General features: G+C 40.8%; 1 protein-coding gene across 2 annotated transcripts in view; it reads right to left on the bottom strand.

Annotated features, from left to right (window-relative positions):
• OPRM1 (opioid receptor mu 1) overlaps positions 1-20269 on the bottom strand; it is a 54696-nt gene that overhangs the window by 7783 nt on the left and 26644 nt on the right. For both annotated transcript variants that reach the window (XM_060241029.1, XM_060241037.1), the window contains exon 2: positions 5537-5889. In XM_060241029.1, the coding sequence (XP_060097012.1) occupies positions 5537-5889 (353 nt within the window). The remainder of the gene's footprint in view (positions 1-5536; positions 5890-20269) is intronic.

Here is a 20269-nt window from a genome sequence, read left to right as displayed (position 1 = left end):
TACTCAACCTCCACAGGAGCAAAGATTATGAGGAAAAGGAGGAAAAAGAGATAAATAAGCTCCCTTCTTTCTGGAGATGAGTCCCCCCCCCCCCCCAAAAAAAATTGATGATGAACTGGGAAAAGCAGCCTTCAGCATTCCTATACCATTTCCCCTTCAGAGAAGGGGAAGAAAGAAGTTTATAGTTTAGATTGTAATGTAATATAAAGAACAGTAGAATGCAATGTAATTTGGAATGGTAGACTGGAATATATTTCTCTGGTTTGGAGATACTCTACATAGCCAATTGCCCCACTTCAACTACCAACCCATCAAAGAAGAAGATGCTGTAAGGTCACCTCCATGCTTGAGAAGAGATGAGTGGAGCCTAATGGCGGGATCTCAGTCAATTACTCTCAGCATTCCACAGTTAAGGATACATCTGCCCATCAATCTCCAGTTTTTACATATTTATTTTGTTCACTATGTTTTCCTCCAGAATTAAACCCAAGCAAATGGCAACCCTATAACTAAGCTTGTTATTCCTGTTTGGTTCTTGAATCTGTTAAACATCTTCATTATGGTGCATGCTAATTTGCTGCTCACCCTCTACCTATATGTATGGGCTGGTAATTTCCATTTCATTGCATCTGAAGAAGCTTGAATAAAACTTTGTTGGTCTTAAAGGTTCCACTGGACTTAAACTGTGCTTTGGCTGAATCAGGGATGCTCTCTGCTTAGTCTAGGCCTTAGAAACCTTGCACAGGAAGAAGGACCACCTGTTCTTGAGCTCAAAATTGGAATATTGGGATTGAGGGGTACAACTTATTTAAAAGGGACAGACAAATAAGGAAGGATGGAAGCATAGCATTATATGTTAAGGAAGTATATACTTGTGAGGAAATTTGTCGATCTGAGCATGGCAATTCAGTTTAGAGTCTCTGGGTAAAAATAAAAGGGGTAAGAAATAACAGTGATATTATGCTGGGAGTCTGCTATAGACCACCAAGTCAGGCAGGGTCTCAGTCAATTACTGACTTAGATGAGATACTCCTACAACAGACTGCAAAGTTCTCAAAGAGAAAGAACACAGTGGTCATGGGAGATTTCACTTACCAGGACATCTGTTGGAAGTCCAACTCTGCTAAAAATGAAAGATCAAACAAATTCCTGACTTGTCTTGCTGACAACTTAATTTTCCAGAAAGTGGAGAAGGAAACAAGGGGATCTGCCATCTTGGACTTGATTCTCACCAACAGAGAAGAACTGGTTGATGAGGTGAAAGTGGACACCCTGGGTAGTAGTGACCATGTGAATTTGGAATCTACAGTGTTGGTGAAGGGAAAAGCTGTACATAGTCAGACATATAGGTTGAACTTCAGGAAAGCAAATTTTGACAAACTTAGAGTGATGCTGGGTAAAATCCCATGGTCAGAAATACTTGAGGAGAAGGGAGTTCAAGAAGGGTGGGAGTTTCTCAAAAGGGAAATACTGAAGGCACAATGAGAAGGAAAAATGGGAGAAGCCCAAAGATGCCAATGTGGCTCCATAAACAGTTCTCTAAAGACTTGAGAAATAATGACACATTTAGGAAATGGAAGGAGGGTCTTGTAACCAAGGATGAATATAAACAAATAACCAGTGCTTGTGGAGAGAGAACTAGGAAACTAACGTTCAGTATGAGCTTAGGCTAGCAAGAGATGTTAAAAACAAGGGGGAAATGTTCTTTTCTTATGTACAAAGTAAGAAAAAGAACAAGGACATGATAGGCCCCTTGATGGCATTTAACACACATCCACATCTTCATGCTCTTGCTTAAATCCCACTTTTCAAGCTCTCATAGTATCTAGAGGTCTATGTCCTAAATATCTGTACGGCAGGTGAATGCATTTGGCATGACAAACTGGAGTAGTAGCTCTAGCATACTAATTTTGTTGGGTAAGCTTGTACAGGTGCTCAATCATAATTCCTCTGGCTATAACTTCATCCCCTTCTGAAGTTCACATACTTGAAATTGCACTATGAGGTCATTACTGGTAAGACACTCCACTGACAGAAGGCTTGACTCTAGTTTGGGTGAAATTTTCACAAGGAGTTTTTTGTGTCCCCCTTAGATGGCATAGTGCACCTTAGAATTCATAGCCAATTGTTACCTCATCTAACCATCTCCAGTTTTTCATCTGCTTGAAGGTCCTTTCTGCTATTGCAGTCATCCAATAGTTTCCTTTAACCCATTCCAGTGCTAGATCTGCTTCTGGCTTGGTCTCAAAGACATTGATGGGGGGCGGGGGAATCACACAGTTTTGTGACACTACATATTAACAGGGCAGCTATGTGCCTGTCTTTTGTTTCTTCCAGAAATCCACATAGTTGTTCCACAGTTTCTAGCATGGCATTTACATGTTCACACATACACTGCTCTCTGGTTTGTTGCATTTAACTTGCATAGTCTCATCTAACTTCCTGTTTAGGTTTGAACATGCATGCAGTTTCTGAAGTGCATTCCATAAACCTTTAACTATGCCTACTTCTTTTCTTATGTAGATCAAATGATCATCTTCCACTACAGGTCTATGATTGCCTTTGCTTGCCTGTTTTTCTGATCTCATGTGCTGGATTATCAACTGATCTGTCACTGCTTAAGACATCCCAGAGGTTATATTTGGATAGCAGCATTTTTGCTTTGAGTTTCCAGAACTGATAACTGTCATTATTCAGTGTGCTCACTGCACTGCTTGCCATCCTCCTCTGTATAACTGGATATGCTTTTCCTTTCTCATAGATCCACAGCTATAGCTTTCTTTCAATGGGAGCTGGATTCATAACCTGTTATGAGAGTTGAAGAAATAGTCTGTTTCTACACATGCAGAGTCGCTTTCAATAACATTTACAACAACAATAGGATTTGCATTAACTAACGCTAGGCCTTCCAACTGCAAACAGACCTCTAGGATATAAAAAATGTACTTACAAGCAGAGAGAGGGAGCACAACAAGAGTAGGGTGGGGTGAGGACAAGGGAAGCATTTTGTAGGCTGGGAGCAGTACAGTGTATACAGTACAGCTCCCCCCAGAGTTCAAATGGAGTAAACAAACCCTGTATTAGTTATACATTAAGTAAGTTTCTCATATGATACCATCTCTCCAACAAGCACTTTGTTTGGAACTCATCTGTGTTTGGGAAGTGAGGGAATATATCATAGTATATCTCTTTTATTTTTTTTTTTTACCTGTTTGCATTTTAAATTTTCCAGAATTTCTGCTAGTTTATTGAATCTTAGAATCTTTTGTTGATTGACTTTAGTCATTGTTTACATTTTAATCATTTACTTGTTTATTGTAGCATTTCCATTTTTCTGCAAGTTTTATCAAGAACCATAGCTAGCTGAGATTGTGTGATATTGGTATCTAAAATAAAGATATGCACAGTTCCTGTGCTTGGATTCTATAACTTTTGAGTTGCTTCTATGAGTCAGCAGTCCCAGACCCTCCACTCCACAGCTCCTTTTGTTTCCTTGGTGTGGGGGGGAGTGGTTTATATGGGCTGTTGAGTGGTGATACTGGGGATATAAGGTCACTCTTAGCCATGATTTTTGTTTTGTTTTGTTTTCCTCTTGATTGTTTGGATCATAGAATGAAGTTAGCATAACTTCTCCAAATCTTATCTTGTATTGTTAACATCTTTAATATATTAACCTGGAATTAATGAGATTAATCATTTATCATTAATCACTTTCCTGGGAGTAAGCTAGGGTTGCCAAGTCCTCCTGGTTACTGGCTGGGGATGGGGGGATAGGGTTGCCAGATCCCGGTTGGGAAACTTCTGGAGAATTGGGGATGGAGCCTCAAGAGGACAGGGACCTCAGTAGTTACAATCTCATAGAGTCTACCTTCCGAAGCACCCATTTTCTTCAGGGGAACTGATCTCTGTTGCCTGGAGATGAGCTATAAATTTGGGAGATCTCCAAGTCCCACCGGAAGGATGGCATCCCTAGCAGTAAGCTCCACTGAATAAAATGTGATGGCTCCCTGCCTCTCTTTGCTACAGAATTCTTAAAGTAGTATTCAGTGGTAATAATGAAAGCTCTAATTAAGGCAGTTTAAAACTATTAAGCAATGAAACATCAAGAAAAAGTAAATCAGCATCAGAATAAAGTTCTGATTTTGTGAACATTTGCTTACTTCACAACTCTGGATTAGTCCTTTTTAATTGGTAAAAATCCAACATATTTTCATGAAACAGTGAGAGAGAATAAACCCACCACCATTTTTTATGCAGGCCAAATGACCTGAACACATTTACTGAGATTTTAGCAGATTTTAATAAGAGTACATTGCTTTGAGTCCCATTGACTGGGAGAAAAGTTAGATGTAAATAAACATCTAAGTATCAAATATTTAAACAATGAAATCAGAAGGCAAGGTTTCTAAGTGATTTTCAGATGGACTGGAGTAATATTGATCACAGCTGATAACTGATATGTTTTGAATAACTTGGATAGTGTAATGGAAACATTTATAGATGTCTTCATTCATATTCTGTCAGTTCTTTTGTGTCAGTAGAAAAAAGGGTGAGATAACTAGCAACTTAATACAAAAACATCTGCCACCTGTTCCTATAAGAAAAAGTCATCTTTCCTATTCCCCTGTGCATTCTCTGCTGTAGAAGCAGATTCAGTACAAAATGATCTCAAAAACAAACAACTCTTCTTTTGTACTTAACAGTATCTTGATTTATAAATAGTTTTCACTAAGTAATCAAGCAAAGCCTTTTTTACACATAAAGTTTTAAAATATAAATGTTTGAATAAAATAAAACAATACATTTATTACAGTTGGCTGCTGCCTATAGAGAGAGTTATATACATACTTCTCACCACATGTTAGTAAACTGTACTAGCATTCTGTATGTATAGAAACATGCTTCTGTCTGATGATAGAAAGCCCCCTCTTTCAAATCCTAGTCTGACTGAAGTCTGTGAAGACATGATAAAAGCCCAACAGTCCATATCACATATCACCTCTCATGTCCTAGCTGAAATAATGGTTACAGTTACAAGTAATAATGGTCACAATTATGAGGTTAAGTTTGTTTAATAGCTAGGTGTAAAACTGTCCTATTTTGAAGCTTTTCTAATGATCAGTATGTCCTGATCTACCAAATTCACATCAAATATTAAATTGAATTTCAGCTTTCCGGGTGGGGTGGGGGCTGGAATTACACAGACAATTTGGAGGTATGCATCATTCCATGTTGCTATATCATAGCTTGCAAATGTCAAGTTTTTCTAGTGAGCAGGAGGTCAAATGCTGAATTTCAGCTAGCTGTTAGTGTACAAATAGCACCATTTTGGAAAGCATTTGGGATTCCTATTATTATTATTATATTTTAGGGATTCCAATTTTGATAGAAATTGATTATAGTCAAAGTTTTGGATGTTTCTAATAATTGAGTTGCCTTGAAAAGTATCATAATAATTCAGATGCCTGAGTGAGTGATGCCCAGGTATCTGTCATATACTGAGATAGATGGAAATGGAAGTGGAATCCTTACTTACCATTATTTTCTTTTGTGGTTGCCATGATCATAACTGGGATACCAATAGCTGAAGAGACAATCCAGTTGCAGACATTGACAATTTTGGCATTTCTGGGAGTGCGGAAATCAAGAGCCTTGACTGGGTGACAAACTGCTATATAACGATCCACACTCATAGTGCAAAGAGTGAAAATGCTTGTGAACATATTGTAGTAGTCTATGGAGATAACAGTCTTACAAATGGTTGTACCAAATGGCCATGTTCCCAATAGATAATTCACACTTTGGAATGGCAGTGTACTTGTTGCTAAGGCATCTGCCAGGGCAAGGTTGAAGATATAGATGTTGGTTGCAGTCTTCATTTTGGTATATCTAGAAAAGTCAGTAAAGTAGAACAATGAAAATATGTACCAAGATCAAATGAAAACAAGTCTTAGGAGTAGGAAATCTTCATAGAGTAATAGGGTTGGATCCCAGGCAAGGTCTCCAGTGACAGAAGGAATTTATTTCCCTTAGAGTAAAAGAACATCTCTGATTCCTTCCTCATCACATTGGGCACTTTTGCCCACAGCCTGGCTCACTGGAAGAAAAAGTGTCTGTCCTCATGGGAAGATTCAGCTGCTACCCTGAATAGCCTTTTGGTTTTTTTAAAAAAATACCCCCCCACACACACTTTATCTATGGCTGGGAAGACTGGTAAAGTGCAAACATGACTGCCCCCATTTTACCACTAGCATTAGTAATTAAAAATAATCAAAACGTATATGGAGTCTCCTTTGGGAAATAAATGTCTAAGTTATGTTTATATGCAGATGATACTGCTCTTACTTTAACTAGACCAATACTATCTGTGAGGAAAAATCCCCTTACAGAACATCATGATCACCAGCTTGGTTGCCAGAGCACCTGGAAAAGTGACTCACACATGTCTGGCCAGAGAGTGTGAGTAAACCTATCCAGGTGCAAAAGGGACTTATGCAGTACTAGCAGCCATAACGCTACAAAGGCACTCTAGACTGGTACAAGAGTGCCCACCAGAAGAACAGATGGTTTCCCGTCATTCTGTATGACGTCCATCCCAGTCATGAAGCGGGGGAAACTGCGCCACCAGGAGCTATCCAGGTGAATGGTTTTGAAGTTCTGACCATGGAATCCACCGTGGAGGGCTAACACTGCACGCAGCTATCTTCCTACCAGGCTTGACTCCATTCCAGTGAAGCGGACGGCTCACATACACAGCAGATGTCACCTGTGCCTGCAAGCAACCTACCCACCCCAGGAGTGGTTAATCATCCAACCGCCACTTTCTTTGTTTGATGGAACTCAAGATAAAGACTAGGGCCAAGGAGAAGACAGAAGAAGAGAAGACCATCTTCAGCCAGAGCCAAGTTTCTTTGTACAAACTGGGTGTTACCTAGGCCATGATTTGACTCTCTATTGTCACCCTTTAGATAAGTCTAATAGTCCTAAGTATCTCCCCACCCAAGTAATCTCTCTATTCTTCTTCCCAACTGCCATTTTGGAGCCTCCCCTTGGTCCATTTCAACCTGAAAGTTCACTCAGGCATCCAGGATCCAGGCTAGTCCATTGGTCAAGAGCAAGCACCCAATTAGGTGCCACCAATGAACTTTCTATTGGTTGTCGCAGTAGTCCAGCCCTTATGGTCACTGCAAAACCTCCCCTTTTCATGAGGTCATGCACCAGCTGACCACCTTCCTCCTCCCTCGTACCACCCATCCCCTAAGGGCTCAAGAGAGTTCTTATAATCTGTGGACTAGCTACTCACAGGTGTACTTCTATCAGTATCCCAAATTCCGCTGCATAGATCCATCCCTGATTCCTGATCAGTTTCAGGTCCCTTCCCACTTCCTCAGTCATTGCCATTGGAGCCTTCCTTGAAGACTACAATCGGTAAATATCACCCTGTTCATCTACCTATGTGTTCCCCTATCCATCTATCTATATTTCCTAGGACTGTATGAAAGATTTATGAATATTGTATCTTGTATGGAAGCCTATATTTTTCTTAATAAATTTTAACTGTTTTACTTAATTAGAGTCCCTAATATTTTAAGCATTACTTTTCTGGACGTGGTAATCCTGTATACACAGGTAAAAAGATCCTGAGTGAGCCAGGTGCCCACCTGACAATTCCCCAACCTCGTTTTGAGGGCATTTTGGCTTACATATCTGTAATTGAAATCTGGGGTGCAATCTCTGTGTTTGGTAAGAATTCAGGATACAAAGATAATTTAACTAAATTAGAATGGTTAGGTCTTAATATATCTGATGCTTGTAAAAATAGTATTTCTGAGCTGTGTTTGATTCCATGGAAAAATCAACCTGTTGGGGTCTGAGTTCAGCAAAATATAAAAGTTTTACTGTAGTTTAATCATCAGAAACTTTTTCTTGAGCTCAAAGAGGAATTAAAATCTTGGGGAGCATTGCCTTTATCTAGGATGAGTAGGATTATGTTAAAGTGAATACTCATCCAAAAACCCTTGGCTTATTTATTAATATACCATTGAATCCAGCCCTTTTTCACACTGGAAAAAGTTAATAAGAGATTTTGTTTGGTTAGACAAGCATCCTGGAATTTCTTTAAAGTGCTTATGCAGCCAGTTGGTAAGAGAAGTCTACCAAATTTGAAATTATATTACAGAACTATTAGATTAGCCGATCTGAAGGAATGAATTTTCATTTTTAAGGAAACATTCATTTTGGAATATTACTGCTAGATATTGCTTGAAAGATGTAATTCGATTTCAGCAAAGAAATTTAAATATGGATAGTCCTTACTTAAAAGCAGTGTTCCTAGGATGGTATAATGTGAAACCTTTAATGTTTCTCTGGACTTTCTCTATTGACTTCCCTTTTCTGTAATGACCGATCACATCAAATCATGGTTTTAAGTGATTATAAGCTATAAAGGTATGGATGATAGAATATCTAGTTAGTAATGAGCTGGTTTTGAGCTATGAGAAAATTACTTTTACATTGGACAAGAAACCCTGTTTGTTTCAATTTTTTTCCAGTTAGACACATGCTTAATACTCTAATAGGAAAATATAGTGGTTTATGATCTAAAACCTTGTTTGAGGTGATAGTACAGATAATATATTTAGAGGATCTATTGTGAATATCCCTTTTGTTTGAAAATATAGAGGTCTCTTTTAGTTACCACAATAAACGGAATAGGGGTTTATAGATAAATATCAGACCAAAGGAGTGAAAATTATTACTAAATACCACCTTGCCTAGACTTATGTTCACAACTTGAGGCAGAATTTCTTAAAATGTTTCTTTTAGTGGAATCTTACTACACATAAGCTAACTATTATGCATAAGAATTTACAAGGAGATCTGGATCATTTGGTGCCAATTTTGTTCATATTTTTGGAGCTGTGCAAACATATAGCAATATAGATTTTGGGGGATTTTGTAATCCACTTCTTTAATGGTATATTAAATATTAGTTTATTTCATGATCCAAGGATTATATTACTGGGCTATATTAAAGATTGTGCCATTTTGGAATATGTCATTTTGGAACTTGGAATATGCCTTAACCCAGGGGTGTCAAACATGTGGCCTGAGGGCTGGATTATATTACTGGGCTATATTAAAGATTGTGCCATTTTGGAATATGTCATTTTGGAACTTGGAATATGCCTTAACCCAGAAGGCTCCTATCAGGCCCATGAGCAACTCACTGGGCGTTTTCGCACTGACCTTCAAGTAGCGCGACCACCCTCTTCACACCGGAGGATCTGCCCGGAAGGCTCCTATCAGGCCCATGAGCAACTCACTGGGCGTTTTCGCACTGACCTTCAAGTAGCGCGACCACCCTCTTCACACCGGAGGATCTGCCCGGATTTCGCACAAGAAGCGCCGGCGCACCCAAAAGAGCCGGCTACTTCCGTTGCGAAACCCGCTCAAACGGAAACCGCCAAGAAGCAGGAAAACGTTTGAGCGGGTTTCGCGACGGAAGTAGCCGGCTCTTTTGGGTGCGCCGGCGCTTCTTGTGCGAAATCCGGGCAGATCCTCCGGTGTGAAGAGGGTGGTCGTGCCACTTGAAGGTCAGTGCGAAAACGCCCACTGTCATCTGCTTCCTTTTCCATCTCTTGCTTCCTTGTGCATCACTGCTTGTTCTGCCAGCCTTGCTGAATTGCATAGGAGCTGCAGAGCAAAGCCTCTGTTTTTACATTGGCTGCACATGAAGCAACTTATGTACAAAAGCTCACAATTCTCAGCCATTTCATATTTTCTCCATGAGATTTCTGTAATGAATGTCAATAAATCAAAAGTAGGTTTGCAATTTACAGACACACCTGAACAACACCTGGACAGCATAGTCAAGATTGCTACAGCACAGACATTGTCTCCAGATTTTGATGCAGTAATTCAGAGCAAGAGGTGTCAGTTATCAGAAACTGTTACATAAGCAAAATATTGCAAGTATGCCAATCTTTAAGCATATTTTAAGTTTTTTTAAAAAATCTTTAATTGTGTTTGTCTGTGTCCTTCACAAAATTTATATACCTGCTACCTGGCATTACATTTTATGACACACACGGCCCTGCCTGATAGGTCTCATTTATGTCAGATCCGGCCCTCATAACGAATGCATTCAATACCTCTGCCTTAACCCTTCTTGGAACTGCTAGAAAAATCCTTTTAGAGTGGGTGGTGATGGAACTAGACTCTCAAACCCAGAGATTGGTTGAATTGTGTTTGGGGAAATGTTTCACTTATTAAATTAAGTTATCACCAAAGAACACTTAGAAACTGTCTGCTATTTCAAATAAGTTTATGGCACTTGGGCTATGCTCATAATGTTCTTGAATGATAAGGCTATAGGGAATATTGTCTTATTTTTTCTAAGAGCTACTGTGAGCAAACTTTTAAACTGGTATTGGTATTTTTTTTTTAGGAATTATAGAATTATTGCTACTTAAATCATTATCTCCTTATTAAATAACAAGTATAGCTATGAGTTACTTTTGTTGTTTGTGAAGATAAGAGGATATTATTTTTTATCTGTATGGGCAAGCTAATCAAGACATATTGTTTATATTAAAGCAATTTAGTGAACTGGTAAATTTTATTTATACACTGCTTGTCTCATTGGATTATGAATCAGGATATTCTTGTTGAATCAATGTTATGTGTTAAATAAACAATGTTATGTATTAATCAAACAAAGAGATCTGTATTTTATATTTTGTATATGTTTATGTTTCAAAATAATTTCTTTAAGTACCCCTGTGCCTTGCTTTATCCATGACTGGGAAGACTTGTAAAGTACAAGCGTGGCTGCCGCATTATACCTAGTTTGGCACTTGGTGTTCTCAGAGGTCAAGAGAAGGCCCAGGCCACTTTCCGTCATGGTAGGCTTCCCAAATCCCCCGCTTGGCCTGGAGACCCCCGATTTGGAGCCTCCTCCCCCCGCGCGTCAAAAAAGGGAAAGCGGGAGGGGGGGAGAATGGCAGCCCTTTGATCGCAGCAGCCAGAGCTCTTCCATTTTCTCAGGCTGCTTCCTGCCCCCAGTCAGCTGGCCGATGAAGGGAGGGGAGCCCAGCCCCGCCTCCAAAGGACCATGTGCCTTTGCATCTCTGGAGGTGAGTGAGTTCTGCCGGCTTCCTATTCCATGCCATAAAGTGCCCAGCTGGTGTGCCTGTGTTGCTGTGAGAAGCTGGCAGCAACTCGTGAGTAGAGAGGCCAGTCCCCTGCATCAGATTTGCCAGAAACGGGGGGGGGGGGGGGCGGAGGGGGAAGGGGGGTGAAGAGGGACATGTCTTCATTATTCCCTATGTGAAGATCGATTCTCATAGGGTATAATGGGGAATTGTTCTGGAGGTTTCGGGGGCTCTGTGGGAGCTGTTTTTTGAGGTAGAGGCACCAAATTTTCAATATAGTATCTAGTGCCCCTCCCCAAAGTATCCCCCAAATTTCAAAACGATTGGACCAGGGGGTCCAATTCTATGAGCCCCAAAAGAAGGTGCCCTTATCCTTCATTATTTCCTATGGAAGGAAGACATTTAAAAAGGTGTGCTGTCCCTTTAAATGTGATGGCCAGAACTCTCTTGGAGTTCAATTATGCTTGTCACACTCTTGTTCCTGGCTCTGCCCCAATGTCTCCTGGCTCCACCCCCAAAGTCTCCTGGCTCCACCCCCAAAGTCCCCAGATATTTCTTGAATTGGACTTGGCAACCCTACGTCATGGCCTTCTCCAGCTCCAACTTCTTCCGTGTAAAGATCTGAGTCATCATGACATTGCAAGTGTGTGTTTACTCATTCTCCACCACCAGTTCTGGTATGGCTCCTGGTTTTGCTGCAGCTGATGAAGGAGAGTATTAATTCTCAGTGTGCACTACAGGTGTAGCCTGGTAATGGGACACAAGTGTGAAGTTGTATGATGAATATATTCTTTCAGTCCTGACAGTGTATCTCTTGTGAATGTATGCATAAACTTATACAGAGTTAACATAAACATTCTAAATTTGAGGCCCTCCATGAATGTGAGGCCTGGCCAAACGGCCCTCCTTCACTCCCCCTCCTCAAATAGGCCCTGTGTTATGTATTTATTTAATTACTTAACTTATAGTCTGCCTTTCTCACTTGGAATGAAGGTGGATTACACGAAGAGTGTTGATACAGCCAACAGGATGGGACGTTCAATGAACAATGCAATAGGAGTAGGGATTATAGAACCAACCCAAAGTCTAAAAAACAGAACTGAAGCAAAGCATAAGTATTTACATGACACATTGAACAGTGCAGAAATTGCATAGTAGTATCCTACTTTCAGTTAGGTATATACAGTAGTATAGAACACAGTCCCTAATAACTGATCAAAATAGCTTTCTGAATCATTTTGTACAGTGTAACTCTAGTGTTTGTATAGAAAAGCTCTCTTGGATAACTCAGTTTTACATAGTTTGCAGACCTCCTCTCTTTTATAAGGCTAGGGCCACAACCAAGAAGGCATATATTTGGGCAGTTGTTGATTTTGTCCATTTGCTGGTTTTCACCTGCAGAAGGCCTGGTTCAGATGACCTAAATAGGGGGAGAGGCAGGCAGAGGTAATGTTGGTTGGGAAGGTGGAGATCTTGAAGGACATTGTACTCTCCGCTTTTGATGGTGTTCAGCCGATCCTTGCTGATGCAAATAAAAGTCTTGGGGTTATAGTGGACCCAGTGCCATTGCTGGAAAAGTAAGTTAATACAGCTGCAAAAAAGACTTCATTTCAACTCAGTCTAGCCTGAAAGATGGTTCCTTACCTTTATATGGCTGATCTGACCATGCCATGGTAACATTGAGACTAGACATTGGTCTTTCCTCAAAATCAATTTGAAAACTCCAGTTGGTGCAGTGTGCCACTGACTGGCTATCTGTGGCTGCTTTCCATTTCTGTTTTCTCCTGCTCTTCGAGTAGATAGACTGCCTCTGTGTTTATGAACCAGACTAGGGTTTGAGACCAGCTCATCCAGTTTTAAGATCCTGCACTCATGAAAGATCTTTTCAGCTGCCTTCTCAAAGGCTATGGAGTACAACCACCCTGTGCAGATGGCCTGTCTCCTTTGGCTTTCAGGTGCAATTTAAAATTTCATTCTTCTGAAGGTCATTTGACATTACTTGGGGGTTTTTTTGCTCGCATTTGAGTGTTGCTTTGGCTTTTAAAACAAATTTGCTACTTTTAAATGGATTTGTTGCTGCTCGTTGTGTTTTTTAAAGTGAGTTTTATTGTAATTTGCTTTTTAATAGTTCTGTAATGTTGATTTGATTATTATGGTTATAAAGCACACTAGGTACTCTGAGTAGTAGAAAGGTGAAATATAAAATGATTCTAAATAAATGTTTTTCACTCACAATCCTTCCAATTGAAACTACAAAATTATATATCTCTTGCAGTTCTAAATCTTAGGCCTTTTAGTCTAAGAAATTAATGACATTTTACATACAGACATGTGCAGCAAAGTAAGAACAGATTATTCAAGTACCCTTCCCTTTCCTTCCATTCCCCTCCCCCATACTCTGTACCTGGAAGTCCAATAAACCTATTAAACCTACGAGAACATCTTATAGGTCATTTACGTGGACCTATGAGATGGCAGTCTGGGCCACAAAGAAGGCTTACTTTGTGTCCCGGATTGCGTCTACGACCTCACGCCCAGCACAATTGTTTAGTATAATTCAGTCATTAACAACTTTACAACAAGGTAAACCAAACGTTAGAGAATTGGAAATTGGCTATGAGGCTTTTGTGAGTTTTTTCGCAGATAAGGTCTCATTGCTCTGACGTGACCTTCCCGTCATAATTGATACAGTGAAAGAACTTGGGACACCGAACATGTCTTCTGATCCAATTCTAGATTCCTTCAATCCATTCAACCTGGATCCTTTTCGCTATAGCCAGGCGCTGTTACGTGAGCCACTACAGGGTATTGTCAACAGATCCCTGGTAGAAGGGATCTTTCCCACACCTCTTAAAGAGGCTGTGGTCCATCCCCCTTGAAAAAACCATCTGCAGATCCGGCTGTATTGGCGAACTATCAGCCGGTATCAAACCTTCCCTTTTTGGGTAAGGTTATAGAGTGGGTGTGGCAACTCAGCTACAGGGATTCCTGGATGACATTTCTGCACTGGATCCATTCCAGTCCGGCTTTTGACCAGGTCACGGGACATAGATGGTTCTGGTCGCCCTCATAGAAGACCTCATGCGACATCTGGATCGGGGTGGCTTAGCGGTGTTGTTATTATTAGATCTGTCAGCCGCATTTGATACGGTTGACCATCAGCTACTGACTAGCTGCCTTGCTGACATGGGGATTCAGGGGTCTGCCTTACAGTGGTTGGCCTCTTTTCTCCAAGATTGGGGACAAAGGGTGGTGATAGGGGAGGAATCATCCTGAAGGCACCCACTTATATGTGGTGTGCCACAGGGTGCGGTTCTGTCCCTGATGTTATTTAACATCTATATGCGCCCCCTTGCCAGATGGTCAGGTGGTATGGGCTGGGATGTCACCAATATGCAGATGACAACCAGCTCTATCTATTGATGGGTGGTCAATCCGACTGTACCCCAGAAAATCTAGACCTGGCTCTTCAAGCTGTAGCATCTTGGCTTAGGCTGAGTTGGTTGAAGCTGAATCCGACGAAGATGGAGGTTCTCTACCTGAGCTGGGGTGGTCCGGGGGGGAGATCCCTCTGCTGGCTTTTGACAGGGTGTCACTAATACCAGCCTCTAAGGTCAAGAACTTGGGTGTGCTCCTTGAGTCCTCTCTTACAATGGAGGCCCAAGTAGCAGCCACTACTAGATCCGCCTTTTTTCATCTTCGGTGGGTGCGGCAGTTGGCCCCATTCCTGGACCACGACGACTTAGCAATGGTGATCCATGCTACGGTCACCTCAAGAATTGATTACTGTAATGCTCTCTACATGGGGCTACACTTGGCATTGACTCGGAAACTACAGCTAGTGCAGAATGCTGTGGCACGGCTGTTAATAGGGCTCCCCCGGTGGGAGCACATTCGGTCGGTGCTGAGAGAGCTGCACTGGTTACCTATTGTGTTCCAAGTCCGTTTCAAAATGTTGGTATTGACCTTTAAAGCCCTCTATGGTCAGGCGCTTGTCTATCTGCGGGACCGCCTTTCTCCACATGTTCCCCAAAGAGCACTGCATTCAGGGACATATATGTGCATTCCTAAAACACTGCCAGAAAGCTCTTAATGTGACTCAGTGTTAGTGCTCTCTTGCATGTGTGTATTAATAATACAGAGGGAAAGGCAGAGGATGGAAATAAACAGAAAAAAGCAAAGATTTTAGTAAATTATGTGCTCCGTACAATATTCCGAAAATTTTTTTAAAGGGGCTATGACAGACTCCATTGGTTTTGTTTTGGAAACAAGACCAGACAATTTGAAAAACCAAAATCTGGAGAGAAATTTGAATGACAATGTCTGCAATAAGTTTGCACTTTTATCTATTTTACTTTCACACACTGTACACAATCCATACTTACGTTGTGTATATGTTTTGTCACTTAAACTCAATATTTTTTATCCTGCTCTGACCTGGATGGTCCAGGATAGCCCAATCTTGTCAGTTGCTAGAAACTCTAAAGAAATCTAATAAATACTTCCTCTAAAGAAGTTTATATAAAATCATTTCTGTGTAGTTCTTGAAATTTATGCACTTATGCCATTACATTACTTCCAATTCATAAAACAAACTTTTTACTCACATACATCCAAGTCACAGAAATGGATACAAGCATTCATTACTATACACAAGCAGTTGTTATGGTAAAATCAACAACATTTACTGTGAAGAAAGTCCATAAAACTTCTGTGTGTCTTCAATTATCATCATAATCAATTGTGTGCCACAAGAGACCACTGATGAGTCACCTAGGTCAATTTCTCATTGCAGAAGTTCTTCATCAGAGTGTATTCTCTTTAATAGCACATCAGTAACTGAACCGGAACCAGCATTTATGTAATAATCCTATCTAAGCCATTCATACTCGTTATCAAGATGTTCTATGTCTTCTCCTTATACAGTTGACCATAGGAGAACCTTTGGCAGGATTATTATAATAAGGATTTGTTAGATTTCTTTAATGTTTACATGCACAGTATCAATCAGTTTATATTAGTTGTGTTACACTGTGTGTCTCCCTCCCCCCCCCCCCTTTCTCTTGTCCAGCTGTTAGAAACACAACAGGGTTGGCCCTAGTTAGTACTTAGATGGGAGACCACTGAGGAAGTCTAGGGTTGCTATCAGGAGTCATTTCACAGAAAAGAGGTGCTGGAACTCATTAGTACAAATTATTAGCATAACTTATTTGCATATGCCACACACTCCTGACATCACTGGAAGGTGTAATAAATTATATTTATTTGTAAATATAATTTAATAAGATGGAGGTCCTGTACCTGGGCTGGGGGTGGGTGGGTATGTGCATCCAGCTCCCAGCCTTGGACAGTGCCACATTGGTGCCAGCCCAGCAGGTGAAGACCTTGGGAGTGATCTTGGATGTCTCCCTTTCCATGGAGGCCCAGATCACAATGGTTGCCAGGTCTGCCTTTTGTTCTCTTCGGCAGATCAGGAAGCTAGCACCATATCTATCCCCCCAGGACCTGGCCACAGTGATCCATGCAATGGTCACTTCCAGACTAGAGTACTGTAACTTGCTCTATGTTGGCTTGCCCTTGAGAATGGTCTGGAAACTGTTGCTGGTGCAGAATGTAGCAGTTCGCTTGCTGACTGCATCACCTTTAGGGGTGAGCATTTGGCCAGCGCTCTGCAGTCTGCACTGGCTGTATTGAGTACAGGGTCCATTTCAAGGTTTTAGTTTTAATGTTTAAAGCCATACGCAGCCTGGGGCCAACATACATGCGGGACTGTCTCCTCCCATATATGCCCGAGAGGTCATTACGTTCAGCCTCCCAAGATCTGTTGGCCAGCCCCAGCCCAAGAGACGCCCGCCTTGCCTCAACTAAGGCCAGGGCTTTTTCAGTCCTGGCCCTGACCTGGTGGAATCAGTTCCCTATTGAGATTGGTGCCTGTAAAATGGAGCTGTTCCGCCAGGCTTTTAGTTGAGGCTGTGGGCATCTATTTCTTGATCTGGTTGGCCTTCCCAGTCAGTATTATCATCTGTGATATAAAATGGAATACTATCTGCCATTTTTATGGGATAACATCTTGTCATGATGTAAGATGGCCAGGCTGGTCAATATTGTGATGATTGGAAATTTTCTGAGTGCTGTTGAGCTATCTGTTCTTAAAATGTTTTTATTGTATTTTATTGTTTTTATGTTATGCTCTGCCCTGAGTCCTATGGCGAATGGGTAGAATAGAAATATACTAAAATAAAATAAATACATCAGCTCAGCATCTACCTTAAAATGCTTCATTAATTATAATTCTCATAATAAAACCTTACTCCTATCATACTTTTTAAATTACTTTCTCCTATGTGGCTAAGATTTCCATCTGTCTGCTTAATCTGTTTTGGTTATTTTCCCAATTTCTGTGGTGAAAAATATTAGAAAGTTTGTCAAATCTTAAGAGCTCAGCAAACTTCTCACAGTGGGGTTGAACAATGGAGCCCAGAAGCAAGCATTTTTTGGGAGGGGGGAGTGGTAAGAAAGAAAGAGCACAATAAAATGTAGTGGTTCTGGAGCTCTGCTCCCATGAGCTTCTACCCAAAATGAGGCCTGACTGCTATGTAGAGGCAGGCAATAGCAAACTACCTCTGTTCATATCTTGCCTTGAAAACCCTATGGGGTTGCCAAAAGTCAGCTTTTGATGAAACTTGATACAAACACTTTTATACTAAAATTCAAAAAATCAAGAAGTTAAGCAGGTCATCTATAACTCTGTACTCTGTATTGCTGTGATAACCAAAGTCTAAAGTTCCTCCAAATCTTTTTCTAACCAAAACCGATCTAATTATGTTTACATGTGGCTCATGAATAGAGGTGTGTGCCAAAAAAAAGTTATAATATAAAGATAATGGCACCAGATTTGCCCGTAACAGACTTCTCCTTTTAACCTTAGATATTATATATTTTAATTGGTTTTTAACTGTTGATTGTCTTTCATGATGTAACCCACCTTGAGCCTATTCTACTGGATGGGTGGTCTAAAAATCAAATCAAATAAAATAAACCTAAAGACCCTCTAATTTTCTAGCAGATTGAACAGTGGGGTTCAATTTTACAGATACCCAAAGCAGGTGACTCTCTGCAAAGCAGCACTTTTTTGGTATTTATTCCTAAAATGGCAGTCAAGCAGCAGTTTAGCAGGGGAGCTCTAGTCAGCCATAGCATTAAAAAAGGCTGCATTTTCCTACTCATATAGTGACCGACTGGCAATAAAAGTTTCTTACCTTTCCAGACTCTGCATTTGACGTCCTTCCTTGTTATGGTATGTTTTACAAATTTGAAGGACTGTCTCTTTCCCTATGTCCCTGTGCACCCTCTATGGTCATCAGGCTGCCATTTATGATGGCCTGTCTGGCACTGACCAGAGCCTGGTCCTTTTCCATCATGGCTCCAGCTCTGTGCAATGGGATACCTTAAAAGGTGAAAGGGCTCCCTTCCTTGGAGATCTCAAGGAGGAGCTGCAAGACTTGCCTGTTTGCCAGGGCTTTTGAGAGGGTTTGAGCAGCAATCATCTTTCAAGAGGGAGAGGAAGGAGAGATTTGGGGCTTGTTTTTTTCCTTTGTTTTTAGCTGGAGATATTTCAACTATTATGTAGACTGCCATGAACCAAGGGGAAAAGCGGGATATAAATGTTTTAATAAATAAATAAAGTGAAAGTGGCTTCATTTTCAGACCAACCCCCCCAATCCCTTTCCATTGGTTTGCCATTCTGGAATGGCTGCTTTTCAATCAAAATTACAGTAAAATTGCAGTGGAGTGAGTGCTGCTTGTCCACTAAAGAATCACATTTCAAGCAAATTGAATCAAAATCTATAGAGCCCTGAACAAAGTACCCCCAGATCTCTATTTTCCAAGCTACAGTACTTGAAAATAACAAAAGGGCCCTACCCCCACAAAGGATGGAAAGAAAGAACTATATCTCCATGCAGTTTATCTCTGAAGGTGATTGACTGGAAGAGCTCTATGCTCCTCTCTTGCACAGATATGAATAGAAGGGAGAAATGCCATTGTTCAAGAAATCAGTAGAAATAAAGAAAAACAGCCACATACACTGAAGCTGGCCAGCAGCACCTGAAGCAAAAAAAAAATGTTGAGTGTTTCAGTAGGGATTTTTAATAATATCCCAAAGTCTTGAATTTGTTATCATTCCAGAAAATCATTGTAATGACCTACACCAGTTTTTTTCATCTAGATCTTTGGCTTAGGAATTTTGTTACATACCACTGTTTGTAAGTTCCTCATTCCATTAATTATTGTGATTGCTCTGACTACATATTCCATTTATGAATAGTATTCATGAAAGTCCTGTGGAAAAGAAGCACATATACCAGCACATCTTTGATCAAGTCTCTTGTATCTGCTACTTTGGCAAAACCACATGTTACAAACAGCTGCCACAGCCAGTCACCTATGTCCTTTCTTGTAAGTTTAATCAATAATAGATACAGGACAATATAACAAAATTCTGTTTATCTTCTCCACATTGCAGGCCATATTACATTTTCTCCTCTATTTGAAATGAAATTGTCTCATTTTTTCCCTAGGGGAAAAAACCCATGAATATCTATTTATGAAAGACTAGTAATAAGGCCTGTTGGGAGAAAAAATACAATGGCCTCTAGAAAGAGGGTCTGGGCAAGTATTCTTCCACACCATTGCTGTGTTTTCACCCATCCACCCATGTGAAGGCATTCATCCCCCCCCCACCCTTGGTGTCTTCCCACCCCCCACCCTCCAACTTCCCACCTCCACCTCCAACCACCTCTTCCTCTCAACTACCCCCCAGTGGCTGTTTTCTGTAGGGGAAATGATTTGACTTTAGCTTTCCATCTCCTCCCCCCTCCCTGCAGTCTATACCTAGAAAAAGTGCAGTCTTTCTCTACAGTGGGGATCAAAGCAGGAGGGAAGTGATCTCAGCAGGGTATAATGACACAGAGTCCATCCTGCAAAACAGTCATTTTATCCAGGGGAAATGATCTCTGTCACCTGGAGAGCAGCTGTAATTCTGAGTGATTTCCAGCCCTCATCTGGAGATTAGCAACAATGGTTTCCCAGAAGAATATGGCTGGTTTTGGAGA

This window comes from Heteronotia binoei, chromosome 1, assembly GCF_032191835.1.
Source record: "Heteronotia binoei isolate CCM8104 ecotype False Entrance Well chromosome 1, APGP_CSIRO_Hbin_v1, whole genome shotgun sequence".
Taxonomy (NCBI): Eukaryota; Metazoa; Chordata; class Lepidosauria; order Squamata; family Gekkonidae; genus Heteronotia; species Heteronotia binoei.
Note: the sequence above shows the minus strand (reverse complement) of the source record. Positions and strands in the feature narration are given on the sequence as shown.